General features: G+C 37.2%; 2 protein-coding genes across 2 annotated transcripts in view; both read left to right on the forward strand.

Moving 5' to 3' along the window:
• The first annotated feature begins 1,819 nt into the window (after positions 1–1,819).
• On the forward strand, positions 1,820–3,439 carry hrh1 (histamine receptor H1). Its single transcript, XM_030778253.1, has one exon. The coding sequence runs from the start codon at positions 1,820–1,822 to the stop codon at positions 3,437–3,439; it is 1,620 nt and encodes a 539-aa protein (XP_030634113.1).
• Positions 3,440–7,254: 3,815 nt separating this feature from the next.
• The window catches only part of atg7 (ATG7 autophagy related 7 homolog (S. cerevisiae)), a 43,700-nt gene continuing 36,745 nt past the window's right edge, over positions 7,255–14,209 (forward strand). Inside the window, 11 exon segments of the mRNA XM_030777485.1 lie at positions 7,255–7,420; positions 7,756–7,810; positions 8,058–8,175; positions 8,747–8,824; positions 8,920–9,053; positions 9,826–9,985; positions 10,568–10,656; positions 11,347–11,468; positions 11,943–12,033; positions 12,234–12,378; positions 12,730–12,888. Coding sequence (XP_030633345.1) covers positions 7,255–7,420; positions 7,756–7,810; positions 8,058–8,175; positions 8,747–8,824; positions 8,920–9,053; positions 9,826–9,985; positions 10,568–10,656; positions 11,347–11,468; positions 11,943–12,033; positions 12,234–12,378; positions 12,730–12,888 — 1,317 coding nt within the window.

Below are 14,209 nucleotides of genomic sequence, written 5' to 3' on the forward strand. Positions count from 1 at the left end.
TGTCTGTCGGTGTCTCACGTGAGCTTAGCTATGCATGTGTTATGTGTAAATATTATGTAAATTGCTTTGGGGAAAGGCATCTGCCAGATGAATAAATATAACTTTAATGTAAATGCAAACAAATATTTGAATTATACATTTTTTGTAAAATAGTGATCTCAAATCTTTAATCTCTAATTAAAATTTCATCACAGTTTTGTCAAGCTATGAGCAATATCCACCCTTGGCTGATATTTGACTTGTACAGCAGTATTTGACATTTTAAATTTAGTATTTTAATTAATACTTTCAAGATTTATTGATAACTCCATTCTGAGTATCCACTGATTAGCATTCAAGCCCAGTTCTTACTCATAGGAGAAAAAGAATAAATAGATAAACCATTGTTGTTCTTACCTTCACGAACAGTTAAGATTGCCATGTTTTGACATGCAAGGGTTGCATGCATTCTCAGGAGAAGTGTTTTGGAAATTTAAGAATACTGATGAAAAATAAGTAATTACTGTGTCTTTATTACTTTTATGTTTAGAGTCTGTTTTTCATTAGTCTTTGTTCATTAGTCTTTGCTATTCCATGATAACATGTCAAGTTTTCAGAAATACTGAGTGCATATTTCAATGTAATATGGATGAATTCATGCATAATCGATGATTTGCATGGCAGAGTTGTCAGAAGAAAGCCTTCTCTATCACATTTTAATGGTAGTCTTTATCTAAAAGGCAATATGTAAAAGAAAACCTTGATTAACTTGAAGCTTTCTGAAAACCAATAAAAGAAAAACTGAATTACTCACTCACAACTACAGCATATATATTTAGAGAAAAACAGGTATTTGAAGAAAAGAACAGCATGACAACATTTAAGAACACAGAGATAGATCTCTTATGTTTTGAGACTTTGTGTCAGGCAAGAGTACAGGAAATATTGTGCTTTTGGAGAAAAGAATGGATTCAATTGTGTGTATATCTATCTATCTATCTATCTATCTATCTATCTATCTATCTATCTATCTATCTATCTATATATATATATATATATGTGTGTGTGTGTGTGTGTGTACATATATATATATATATATATATATATATATATATAAACACCCTAGAGCTTAATGTACCACACTTGGTCAAGAAATTGAAGCCCAGAAGAGACTGGATGTTTCAGCAAGATGAAGATCCAACTGAAAATCAGCCATGAATTACTGACATGAAAGAAAGGTGGTTTTGAAATGGCTGTCACAATCCCTGGCTTGAGCGTTAATTTAAAATCAGAAAGGAGATCTCAAACATGGATTGCCTGCATTAAAAAACTAGGAACATTTCTGAGCCTTGAGCTCCATAAGGAAGCATATCATTTAATTCCAAAATCAATAATAGAAACTCTTATCTGGCCACATGAAACATTCTGAAACTGTAGTCAACGGATATGTGTCAAAGGATGTGTTAAAAACTAAGATGTCATAGTATTTCATGTGCCATTTCATTTTTTTATTATTCTGATTTTTTTATTAAAAAATGAAAATATACAAAGAAATTTATCTAATTTTATACTTTATCAAAGTCAGGCAAGCTTCTATTTACTGTGAGGTTTATTGAAACTACACTTTGACCAGGGATTTCAACATGTTTCTGTACAAATATATTAACACAAGAACACATGCAAGTATGCAGTTTAATCAGCCCCACTCATGTTATCTAACAGATTCCATTTCTCTATTTCTTTTCAGGAATTTTCTTATGGGAGGCTATGAAACCTACTGGGATTTTTTTTCTATTTTCTCTGCTTATGACATCTTATGATATCGCTTTGGACTAATCCAATGGAGACCACAACTGTGTCATATTCAATAGATGGTCCGTTGAACGAGTCTCTGCATGACCAGTATGGCTCTAGTGGAATAGCACATTTGAATATCTCTGTTTCCTTCCAGTATCAAATGAACAATGCCATACTGGGAATGCTTCTTGGAACACTGTCCTTGCTCACAGTAATCATGAATATCCTGGTCCTTTATGCTGTGAAACGGGAGAAGATATTGCATTCAGTAGGAAACCTCTATATTGTCAGCCTTTCTTTGGCAGACCTCATTGTTGGAGCCACTGTAATGCCCTTAAATCTAATCTATTTGCTTCAAGAAGAGTGGAAATTAGGCCGTGTTTTGTGCCAGTTCTGGCTTGTTATGGATTATGTGGCTAGCACAGCTTCCATCTTTAGTTTGTTCATTCTGTGCTTGGACAGGTATCGCTCTGTATGCCAGCCTCTGAATTATCTGAAATACCGGACACGTGGAAGAGCTACTCTGATGATAGCTGGTGCATGGCTTTTATCCATGACTTGGATCATTCCCATTCTGGGATGGCGGACATTCTTTCATGTTGACAAGAAACCAGAGATGGAAAACAAATGTGACACTGACTTTCGTTTTGTTACATGGTTCAAGGTTCTTACAGCTGTCCTTAACTTCTATATACCCTCCCTACTGATGCTATGGTACTACTCACGGATTTTCATTTCTGTGCGAGAGCATTACAGACAGTGGGAGAGCCTCACTAGCCCGGTGGTTTCCATAGACAAAAATGGAACCGTTCCAGATAAAATACAACTGAGGAGACCCTCTGACAATCCACCGTATAAAGACAATTTAGTATTACAAACATATTCACAAAACAAAACTATACTGGATCAGTACACTTTGGAACAGCCATACAGTTCAAAGGATAAAAATGAAGAGGACAACACTGAGCTATGGTCTGAGAGGATGACAAAGAGTTGTGTCCACCAAGACTCATTTTTCAACGTTTCAAAGCGTATGAAAAAACCTACAGGAGAGTCAGAGGAGCGTTCTCCCACAAGCCAAGGAGATGGTTCTGTTATGGGAACACCTTTGAAGGAGTCAACTTTACCCCTCAGTTTCTTGCAATCAGATGAAAACACTGAGCTCAAAATGTTTGTATCATTGAGTGACTGTAACGTGATGGTGCCAAACTCTGTTGCTCATGTTTGTGAAATAGTGCCTGCCACCAACGTTCACAAATACACCACCGTACTCAGTAATGACGATTTCCGACGATCGCTTGCATCACCATGGGCTGAGGGAACAAACCCCAAACTGGATACCACCAATGCACTCACTCTTAAACAAACGTGGCAGAAATTCTGCGCTCAGTCTAAGCAGTGTGTCCAAAACCTGCGCATTCACAAAGAGCGCAAAGCCGCTCGGCAACTAGGCTTTATTATTGCAGGATTCTTGGTGTGCTGGATCCCATATTTCATAACCTTCATGGTCATGGCTTTCTGTAATGACTGTGTTCATCATGACCTTCATATGTTTACAATATGGCTGGGCTATGTCAATTCCACTCTGAATCCTTTCATCTATCCCTTGTGCAATGAAAATTTCAAGAGAGTTTTCAAGAATTATTTTCATATGAACCAATGAATGCTCTCAGTCTTAGGCTTTAAACATGAACCATGATCAATTTATCTTTTCTTATGTGCATTATGTATCTGTGCTCTAGAGTTTCTTGTGGCCATGATTCTGTGTTGATATAGTTCCTGTTTTGACATTCCTTGTGACAACTATTGTGCATATTTTTGTTTTTCTGGAAAGAGCTTTCAGCTTTTCAGTACTTGTAAGGCTTTTTTGTCTTTTCAATTGATACATCTATAATCTGCATCAGATTAAATGACTCTTCGTGACCTTTTTTTTATATTCTCATATTTATTTAATTTAAATTGCAGTGTTTTGTACTGGTTTAACTGTAACTTTTCTACTGTCTGACCCTCTGGTAAACTTTGAGTGTCCACTCACATAGCATCATTAATTTTGTGTCTATATATTTTATTATATATGTTTTTATCCATGAAAGAAAACACTGTCTTTTTAACCACAGGCCTATAAATGTTTTCCAAAATTTGATTAGGTCTGGAAATGGCCTAAATCTCAGGTGAATGAGATTAAATTCACCTTGTACTTCAAGGACAACCTGCAGCTTAACCAAAAATAAAAACTTGTTATGTTCTCAGATTTGCTCACTCTGAGTCACAGCACCACGGGGTAGACAGCTCTTCTCCTGGGGGGATCTTGTCCTAGCCCTAATCTAAGAAACATGAAACTAATTTACAGGCTTTCCGGACAGCTGAATCAGACGTGTTTTCATATAGCAAAAGCCTACATAACAGGTGGTTTTGGTTTGCCTACCCTTCTTAACAGTAAATGGGCCTCTAAAACACAACTTTTGAATATTATTAAGATTTGATTTAATTTCTGATAGCATTGTAACAACCATGGTGTTAGTCATTAATGTCATTAAAGGCTGTAGTAAACAGATATTAAGATATTACAATGCAGAAATGTACATACAGAGTACTGTAGTTGAGATATTATTTCACTAAATCAGAAAAACTAGCAAACATAATTTCCATACTTCATTGTCTTCTAAAGTCTGGATGTTTGGCAGTAGGTGTTGAAAATGCAACAGTGAAAAGGGCAAAACTATGTGTGACAAAATAATAATAATAATCTTGGTAAATAACTATTACTAATAATTAAAGTTTTATCTAAAAGATGTGTTTCACTGTCAGCATTTTGTTGAAGAACAACTGAGTGATAATGTGCACTAGCCTAGTACATTAGAAAATGAAGGTAGAAAACCCCCTCTGATGTCAAGAAAGCTCATCTGATTAAAGTGGAAGAGATTAAACTGATAGTGAATAAAAGCATGTTGTTTTGTGATAACTGTAATTTATAGATTTTTAGTGTTTTAAAGAAAGATCATTTATGTAAGATATAATATGTCCTATCTAAATAACTATCCCAAGTCAGTTCAGTTCGAGAAAGAGCAAAGAACTGGATGGAAAAAAAATCAGTTTTCCCAAATTTGGTCCAACACAAATGAAAGCTGAAAATCTGATGCTATGAATACAAACTCATATTAACTCAACTCAATATTGTTTGCTTGCCTCTAATGTCAATGTAATTGTTGTTGTGTCACTTTTTTTTTTATAACACAATCTATCACTTAGCACTGTGAACAAATGAGAACACCAAGAGGACACTAGAAGAGCGTTCTTTTTCACAAAACAGGACCAGCGTCGTATTTCCTAACCTCATACCTCATGAAATGGGAGTACAAAACAAAGAAAACATAATACACGGCTATAATACACTGGGCTCATTTCAGATTATGTATTATAAATGACCTTATATATATATATATATATATATATATATATTTTTTTTTTTTTTTCACAACGTCTATGAAATATTCACATCTTCATCCGTCCTTTACATCATTCCAGTTTGGCAAGCGCACCCATTTCAAAAGAGATGCATTGCGCAGCCATTAGTAACCTGCCCCTTTCACAGATGATGACAATCAGCAAAGCAGGAGTTCTGGTTAGTGTTGGAATGCTGCACCCATTGACAAGCCAACTATTTAGTAACTACCTAATTAGTAGAACCCTGTAATCAGATACAGACTTCGCTTCTTTAATTTCATATCCATTTGGGTATGACGTCCTCGTTAAGTTACACCAACGCAACGTGTGCGAAACACCTGGATTGACATGGATGAATTCTCTGTGTGATGTGTAGCCTAGCGCGTAAATATATTTTAAGGGGAGCAACATCAAAATGAAAAGAAGTGGTACATACAGGTTTTTGTCCGTTTTCTCTTGTGTCATTGTCTGCGTTTTCTTATTCATGTTTTGGTTCTTCGTCTTTTACTCTATGACCCTGGCCCCATGATGAGACAACGCCTAGTAAGTATTTTAAATCACAGCTTAAATCAGGCCATTTATTTGACAGCGCCATAAGTAGCTAAATAAAGCCAGTACCGAGAATTAGGACAAGTACAACATATTCAGTGACTGAAGATGATGTTTTCATTTATTCAGTGTCCTCGGCATTTGCAACAAGACGTTATACTTCCACATAGAAGAGTTTTGTAAGGTTCCCACACATGTTTACACAGTCTTTGCTTTGAGGTGCTTTGCTGATTCAAGTTCATGCTATTGCACGAATATGCTTCATAATATTAACGAGCTGGCTAGCATAGCTACTCAAGTTAGGTATCAGAGTTAATCTGTTGGCGTCATCCTTCTTAATTATATTTGGGGGAATTCGACATAGCAGCGTACCATCCGCATTATTTGGTGGTAATTTCTGAAATTCTTGATTTATGCTTGATAAAAGATATAATGCTGCCAAAGTCACTTTGAAACACTACATGGTTAGCCAGATTGCCTAGCCACTATGTTAACAGATCCGTGTGTGCGTCTGACGTTGCACGTTTCTGGTCACATGCCTTGAAATAGGAAGTCAGATTTTCTGGTAAGTGATGTTTGGATTTTGAATCGCCTGGCTGTTTTCTCTTTATAGTTCCACAGATTTTGCACTACACATTATGTAGTAAGTTGCATATTTTGAAAAATTAAGCTATGGCTATCCTGTCATATCACCTGCATTGCATACAAAAAACAAGTTGACAAGGTGTACCCAAACAGCATAAAGCTACAAAGGAAGCTACTTGGGCAAGTAAGCCTCAGCCAGCAGTTACTAAATTAAACTAACTAAATTGATTAAATGTTTCCCTTTGGATAATAGTCCCAGTAAATGCTATTGTTGTAGTAAGTGTTGTTAAAGACATATGTTTACTGCTTGTGTACACTAACCAACTGAAAAGCAACACGTTAATCCAGTAAAATGCAGTAATATAACGTTACATGTCAAAAGATTACAACAGTCACATTGAACACTTAAGTCAAATCTAAGTTAGTCTGTGCCTTCAATCATTATCAAAAGTGCTAAGAATTCGTTTGCTGAATTTCAGTGGAGATTATTTGACAGGCATAAGTGTGAAAGATCAGAACATCTTTGCTCAGATACTTGGATTTGTAAAGGCACATCAGCCTTAAGAAACACAATGGTTGCTGGACCTCTCTTTGCAAGTAAATATTGTGAAGATATTGGTACACTTGTGGTATTGTTAGGTGTGTTTTGATTACACAGTACAATTTACTTGTGTGCCTGTAACACCAGTTGTGTCTTTTAGTGTTTGGTAAACAGAAGTCGTGAATGTCTTTTCATCGTACCAAAGAATGGTCTGTGTGGTGTGATGTAACTTTGTTGTTCCACTGTTTCTGCCAGTGAGAATTGTCATGTGGTCAAAGTTTGAGTTGCTTCCTTTTGTCTTATAAGCGGTGTCTTTTATACATTCTTCTTTTTCCAAGAGAGCTGAACTGTAAGGCAGAATGGCAGGAAACTCAGCAGAGTGTGGATCAGCTACACAGAAACTGCAATTTGCACCTTTCTGCAGTGCCCTCGAAGCTGGATTTTGGCATCAGCTCACACAGAAGAAGCTTAATGAGTATCGTTTGGATGAAAGCCCCAAAAACATCAAAGGTTATTACTATAATGGTGAGTAAGAACAATGCATTATGATAATTTGTGTGTGTTGTGACACTAGGTACTTACTACTGTCTTGTCTCCCTGAAAAAAAAAATGCGCACACACACTCAAGAGGGAGGGTTCTTTTTCCCCCTGGCTGTTAGCTGGTAAAACTGTACACTCTACCTGACATGCTATTTCTATTTGCTCTAGGACAATAAAAGTCTCGTGTTTTAAGAAACATGCATGGAGTAATCCATACTAAACATGTATGAATATCACAGTGTCAGAGGCCATGGCTTGAACTTTAAGTGTGGTCTTTGTTGATTAAAGTCTGGTTTAAGTCTGGTATGTATTTTGCTCAGGTGATCCTGTTGGTTTGCCTACTCGTCTGACCTTGGAGTTCAGTGCATTTGATGCGTAAGTATTGGACACACCTACAGGCATGTGAGAAATGGGGACAGTTGTTGTTCTTGAATTCAGCAGAACATTGTTGAAATTTAGTTAATTGAAATTTAGGAAAATGTTCACAAGATTTGACTCCAGTGCTTTGCTGTAACTTTGTATTCGTGGCTTCTAGTGAAGGTTAAGAGATTCTCTTAAGTGACAATATCACTTGTTAATTTGCAAATAAATCACATTTCTTTTTTTTTCCCCCCACATTTAGTGATGGACCCACTCCAGCCCGCTGCTGTCCAGCCATAGGAACGCTGTATAATACTAACACATTAGAAGCCTTCAAATCTACTGACAAGAAAGCTCTGCTGGACAAAGTGGCTAATGAGGTTGAAGATTATGATTGATATGATGAAGAAAAGCATATTTATTGATGTTAGTGGCAGCATTTGCTTCCTAATGTTCCATGAGCTTTTGGAGCACCATAAGTGACTGATAGAAAAGCTAGGGTGGTGAACCTTTTCATTGTTATGCTTTTAATGAGAAATTTGGATTTTTCAATGAACTTAAAAAGCCCCCCCCCCCCTCCTCAGTCTTAGATGATAGTCTACATTGTGCCACTCTGTTTCCTTACAAACACAGAAGTAATCATCAGTTACTCTCTTATTTTTGAAACTGGTACTTTTCTCGTAGGGTTTTTTTTTTTAAATGTATTTGCATGGCTATGACATTTACATGTTTACTTTGTTCAGAGTTAACAAACAAAACTATTTGCATGATATATGCTTCTTTGATGACGTGAAGGCAGTGAATATTTTTAAGCATTTTGTTGGCTGGGGTCTTCATAAGCATTAGGTGTTGATAAACAAGATATTTTCTTCTTAGGTAGAGTTAGGGAACCGGCACAAACAGTGTTGCTGTGTAGTTTGTCCTGAGTAGGTTATTTATATTCTTTTACAGATTTGGAATGCAATACAGTCGGGAGCTGCGCTTGAGAATCCTTCCGTCCTCAGCAGATTTATTTTGTTGACATTTGCGGTAGGTATAATCATCTTTTTGAGAAAAAAAAAAAATCCCACTGAGCAGCTGTCACTCATTCCAGTTGCCATGATTACCTTCTTCCACTCATTCAGGATCTGAAGAAATACCACTTCTATTACTGGTTCTGTTTCCCGGCCTTATGCTTCTCTGAGGGAATTCAAATTCTCCAAGAGCCAGTCTCACTGGGGCAGAAATTCTCTCCTAAACAGGTGAGAATTGGTTTTATTTCTTTCTTTTAAATTTTTTTTTCTTTTTTTGGTAAAAAGGATTTTTTCCAACTGCTGTGGTGTTTTTCAACTCCCACGTGTCATAAAGGCCGTGAATCATACCACTGTGTCATAAAGCTCCTGAAACTGAAGTGGCCCTCCAGAGTAATGACTGAGACATCTGATATGAGAAATTATCTTGTTCACATTTTAAAGACCAGGATTCAAAGGCCTCTGGGTTTTTTTTTTTTTTTTTCTTGTTTGCTCATATGGTCTCAACACAATGTTTTGCTTCACTTGAGCCCTTAATGCTCCAACGGAAGTACAATATTTTATTGGATAATATTTAACTGAGGACTGAGCTGAGATTTGTTCAGTAAACAATTTTTGTATTTCTCACGTGGTCGGAGTACACAGTCGTTCTGCTTTCTCATTGCATGTCCAAGATGAGTTACAACACTGTCAAGCTAGTGCATCATGTCTGTGAAGGAAATAGTATCTGTGTAAACAAAACAAATCAAACAGCAGAGAGAAACCAGTGGAACCCTGTACAAAAAGCTGACATTTAATTCAAATGAATTCAAATTTGCTCTTCCACTCACTTCCTGTTTGGCTTTTCTTCTTGATTTTCTTTTGAAGGAGTCGAATTGTCAGCAATAAGCTAAAGCTCTAAACTTCTCTTTGTATATGCGAATTGATTTATGATTAATACGATGAAAATAAAATTGTATTTGTTTTTTGGCGGTGCTCTCCTTCGAGTGTTTTTTTTTTTTTAGGCTGACTCATTTCATGATTCATTTTGCAGATATCTGCTCTACAAGAGGCTTATGATGGTCTTTGCTCAGCCAGCAGGACCACAGCTGCACCGTACTTTCTGTTGAAGTACTCAGACCAGCATGTGGAAGTGGCTTCATTGAGAGACTGGGATACATTCTTTAAGGATCTAAAGAAGGTGTGATGCAAAATAAAAGCCATTAACGCTCCTGACCTGCATGCAAAAAGTCTTATTTTGGCTAAAATATGATGTACAAATTCTTATCTAGTGTGTAATTGAAAAAGCATCCAGTGACTACTCCTGGGTACATTGCTACTGAAATGGACATTTAGCTAAGGCTTTAAAAGGGAATCATTCATTCATGTGAAATGTAGGTGTTTGCTTTAGATGAATCCCAGTTTAGTGCTTTGAGACAATGTTTGTACATAAATGAGGTCAATCAACAATCTTTCCCAATCCGGCAAGCCTCTTTCCAACACAATGTTAAGTAAATATTTGCGCTGGAGATTAAAAATGGCTTTATTGATGTACTGTGAATATGAAGGAAATAGAAAAGAGAGTTATGGACTTGTCAACATCTAAGGAAATTCCAAATCTATCTAAATGATTCTGCCAGCATTACACCCAGTGCAATGTTGTAAATAATTAACGTGAAGAATTATGATGTGTTGATTCATTATGGCCAAAGCTTTCTTATGATTCTGTTGAAGCCTAAATCATTTTGCACTCAGCCAAACTCTTTTCATTTCACTTCTAAAGGTGACTTTGGGTGTGTATGACCCTTGCACCCTACCTCAACACCCTGGCTGGCCTTTGAGAAACCTGCTTATCCTCATTGCCAACAAATGGTGAACTCGCAAAACTACACGTCATATCACATCTGCCTTAGTTTATATCTACAAATCCTCTGTGCATTCCTTTTGATTTTACTCTTGCCATTACTCTCCATGGATTTATGTGCTTTCACATTGAAAGTTTAGTTTGGAAGTAAAATTCTTACGAATTAGGTCAAAATGTTGTTCATCGCGACTTGACGTGTACTGACTAATTCGCCTATTTGAATTTCCTCTCAGTAGCTAATTCACCTGCTTACTAAATGGCTAAACAAATTCATTTGATTGAATGGAGTCAATTTCGCATGGATGCTTAGCAGGGCACAGTTAACAGTTAACTCTAGCTTCCCATCCACGATAAAATTATCAGAGTAATCAGGAGTAAACCAGGATTCATTGGATTTTTTTTCTTTTCCTGGTGGAACTGATTGTTTAAGATTAGACTTAAACTGTACTCGTACAAGAATTGGTGACTGCTAAGTAAGAGATACAGCAGTAAGACATCCCTGTGCTCTTTCATAACTCCATACATTAACATTGTCGACCCAAACTGCATATGTTAATATACTGCTAAAGAAGGTTGTCTTACACACTTGAACCTGTACAGTCTTTAAAAGTTGTTCTTGTTCTCATAAAGTGTCTTGGTAGGAACATTTTTCTAACTGTGGTTTGTCTCTGCTGCGTGTTGTGTTGTTTTTATGTCAGGGGGTCGCAACTAGACACAGTGGAAGTTTTATGCTTCCGGGACAGAACGCTCCAAGGGACCCGCTCTATACAGCACAGCATCATCTTTCAGGTCAAGATACCTGACCTGTCCGTCTCTGCAGGTAGTTTTTCTGCCTAGATAGAAAGACCAGGAAGAGCCATACAAACGCTCCTCTTTAATCTGTGGGGGAGCAGGATGAATTCCATTTGACTGTTAATGTGGGCTCCACTACCTCGTTCCTTGGAATAGTTTTATCTGTATGGGTGCCTGTGTTAGGAATGATGGACCATGAGAGCCAATATGCATTGTGCCTTCTCTCAATTCCTAGAAAACTGTTAATCAGCTATAGCTTATAGTCTTGCAGTTTACATTCAAATGCTCACATATGCAGACCATTTAGCCATTTTAGGTAACTAATGTAACAAACATCTCCAGTAACACACCTTTTTGTTGACAGTTCCAGTGGCTTCTCCTATCTCATAATGCATACATTTCATATTGAAAACATGATGGATAGGTTTGTTTTCTAAAAGCAAACAGTGACATTTCTTTTATCCCGTTGTTCAAATGAATTTGAAATATGTGGTTTTTATAGGATGTCCTAAAAGCGTGGGATGGGAAAAGAATCCAAAGGGGGCGATGGGACCGAGAAGTGTGAACCTGAGTGAATGCATGGACCCCAAAAGGCACGTCTTTAACACCTGTCATCTAACCCAGATTAACTTTCCATACAGCACAGAGATCAGCTGTTGTGTAATACTTTAGCTTTACACACACTGGCATATGTAGCAGAAATGAAAAGCTCTGAATTGTTGTATCACAAAGGCTGTATGCAGATATGGGTTTTTGTGTGCGTGTGTTTTGTTGACATGTTTGTTTTCGTCAGGCTCGCAGAGTCATCTGTTGATTTAAACCTGAAGCTGATGCGATGGAGACTGGTCCCTTCATTGGATCTGGACAAAGTTGTTTCCACTAAGTGTTTGTTACTTGGAGCAGGTACTCTGGGCTGCAATGTAGCAAGAACACTTATGGTGAGAATCTTATGTCGTATCTCCTTAGAAATACCAGTGAAAAGACAGTTAGGAGTAATAATAAATACAAATGTGTTATCATCTTCTGCTTTACTGGGGTCAGTGTTTCTGAAAACCGTGGTAGCAGTTACAATGTTATGTTCTTCTATATGGATGGTCTTTTCTGGAATAGCCAGTTATGGCTTCATGTCTGCTAACAAGTGCTTATGTGCATTATGATTATTAGAGATCTTCTGGATGGATGGATGGATGGATGGAATGCAAATATTCAGTCATGTAATGAAAATGTAATAGCCTGTTATTTCCACTTGTGCTTAGATCTGGTAAGCATTCTTTTAAACCTGTTTTAAGGGCTGGGGAGTTAGACACATCACCTTTGTGGACAATGCAAAGATCTCCTACTCCAACCCTGTGCGACAACCTCTGTATGAGTTTGAGGACTGTCTCAGTGGGGGGAAATCCAAGGCCATAGCTGCAGTGGACAGACTGAGGAAAATCTTCCCTGGTGTGGTGAGGCCCTTTTTGGATACTCTGATTAACACAGTCTTATTTTTAAGCTTCCACTCTGGATGTGGATTGATTATTATACCTAAGTGCAGTTGGCATAACTGAATACCCTGAGTCTAAAATTTATTACCAGGGTAGTGCAATGTATGGATAATCAATGATCCGTGCACTGTCTCTCTCTCTATCTCTCTCTTTTTCATATTTTAATTCGACACATTTTGTAGCATCATTAAAATGATCTTGTGTGTTTGCCCAAGTTCCTTAATTGACCGGTTTCATAAATAGAGCCATTTTCCCCTCAGTTTGGGTCCTGCCAGGTATTGGAAGCAGACTGCAGATTTAATCATCTTCACATCCAATTATCAATGCAATCAGTAATTGCTGGCAGAAAAAAATTCTCTGCCTGTCGCTCACTTTCATTTTAGATACAGGTGTCCTGTGAACAGGAATACATTAGTATTTTGCTTAGAGCAATTACAAGCCATAACTCGTCCTCTATCAACATTTTAATATGAAAGGTTTCGACAACATAAAATTTATTAGTTGGAGAGTTATGCTTCATCTGCATCCAAGAAATCAATTCACAGAGTTATTGTAAAACACATTTTCATGTGAAAATATGATGGATCAGAAAAAAAAATAGAAAGGAGGAGTTGATTTATTGTTTGTTATTTTTCAAACAGATCAGTGTATGTCCTCAAAAACATGTCAGAGTGTTGTAGGTCTTGAGGGTTGGCTAAAAAATGCTGGTATACTCAGTGTTGTTTGAAGCAAGGCCTGATTGTATAAACAGCTTGTCTGAGCTGGGCACAGAAAAGGGGACTTGGCTGTTTCTGTTCTCTCTGTTGGCTGTACGGTTTGTGGAACATGGAGCACAGGAACATAATCTCATAATTTAATTTTGGACACAGAATGCCGTCATTAGAAGACTGGGAACATCATTAAAGCTTTATTTAAATGCATTTTAATTATAATGATTCGTAATACAGCATATAACTGACAGCACATTTCTTAATATTTTTGAAGAGTGTTATTATGAAGCAGTGTATGGGGTTTTTTTTGTAGTGTTTCTCCACGATTTGCAGCTTAAATTGTTTTGTGGAGGAATGCTACATTTCAGTTTAAATGTCAAGTTGAGTTAATGGCTGTACATGCTTGTCAGTATTGGACCATTCTCCTTTTAAAAACAAAACAAAACATGTCAGCGCTGTCTGATTCCTTTGGGAGCGCTGATGGAAAGCAATCTCTGGGGCATGGCATGTTTTTCATGTCAGAGTTTTTTTGGGCAGAACTCTCTCGGTCACTCAAAGGCATATACTGCCTC

Source organism: Chanos chanos, chromosome 6 (genome assembly GCF_902362185.1).
Source record: "Chanos chanos chromosome 6, fChaCha1.1, whole genome shotgun sequence".
NCBI classification, from domain to species: Eukaryota; Metazoa; Chordata; class Actinopteri; order Gonorynchiformes; family Chanidae; genus Chanos; species Chanos chanos.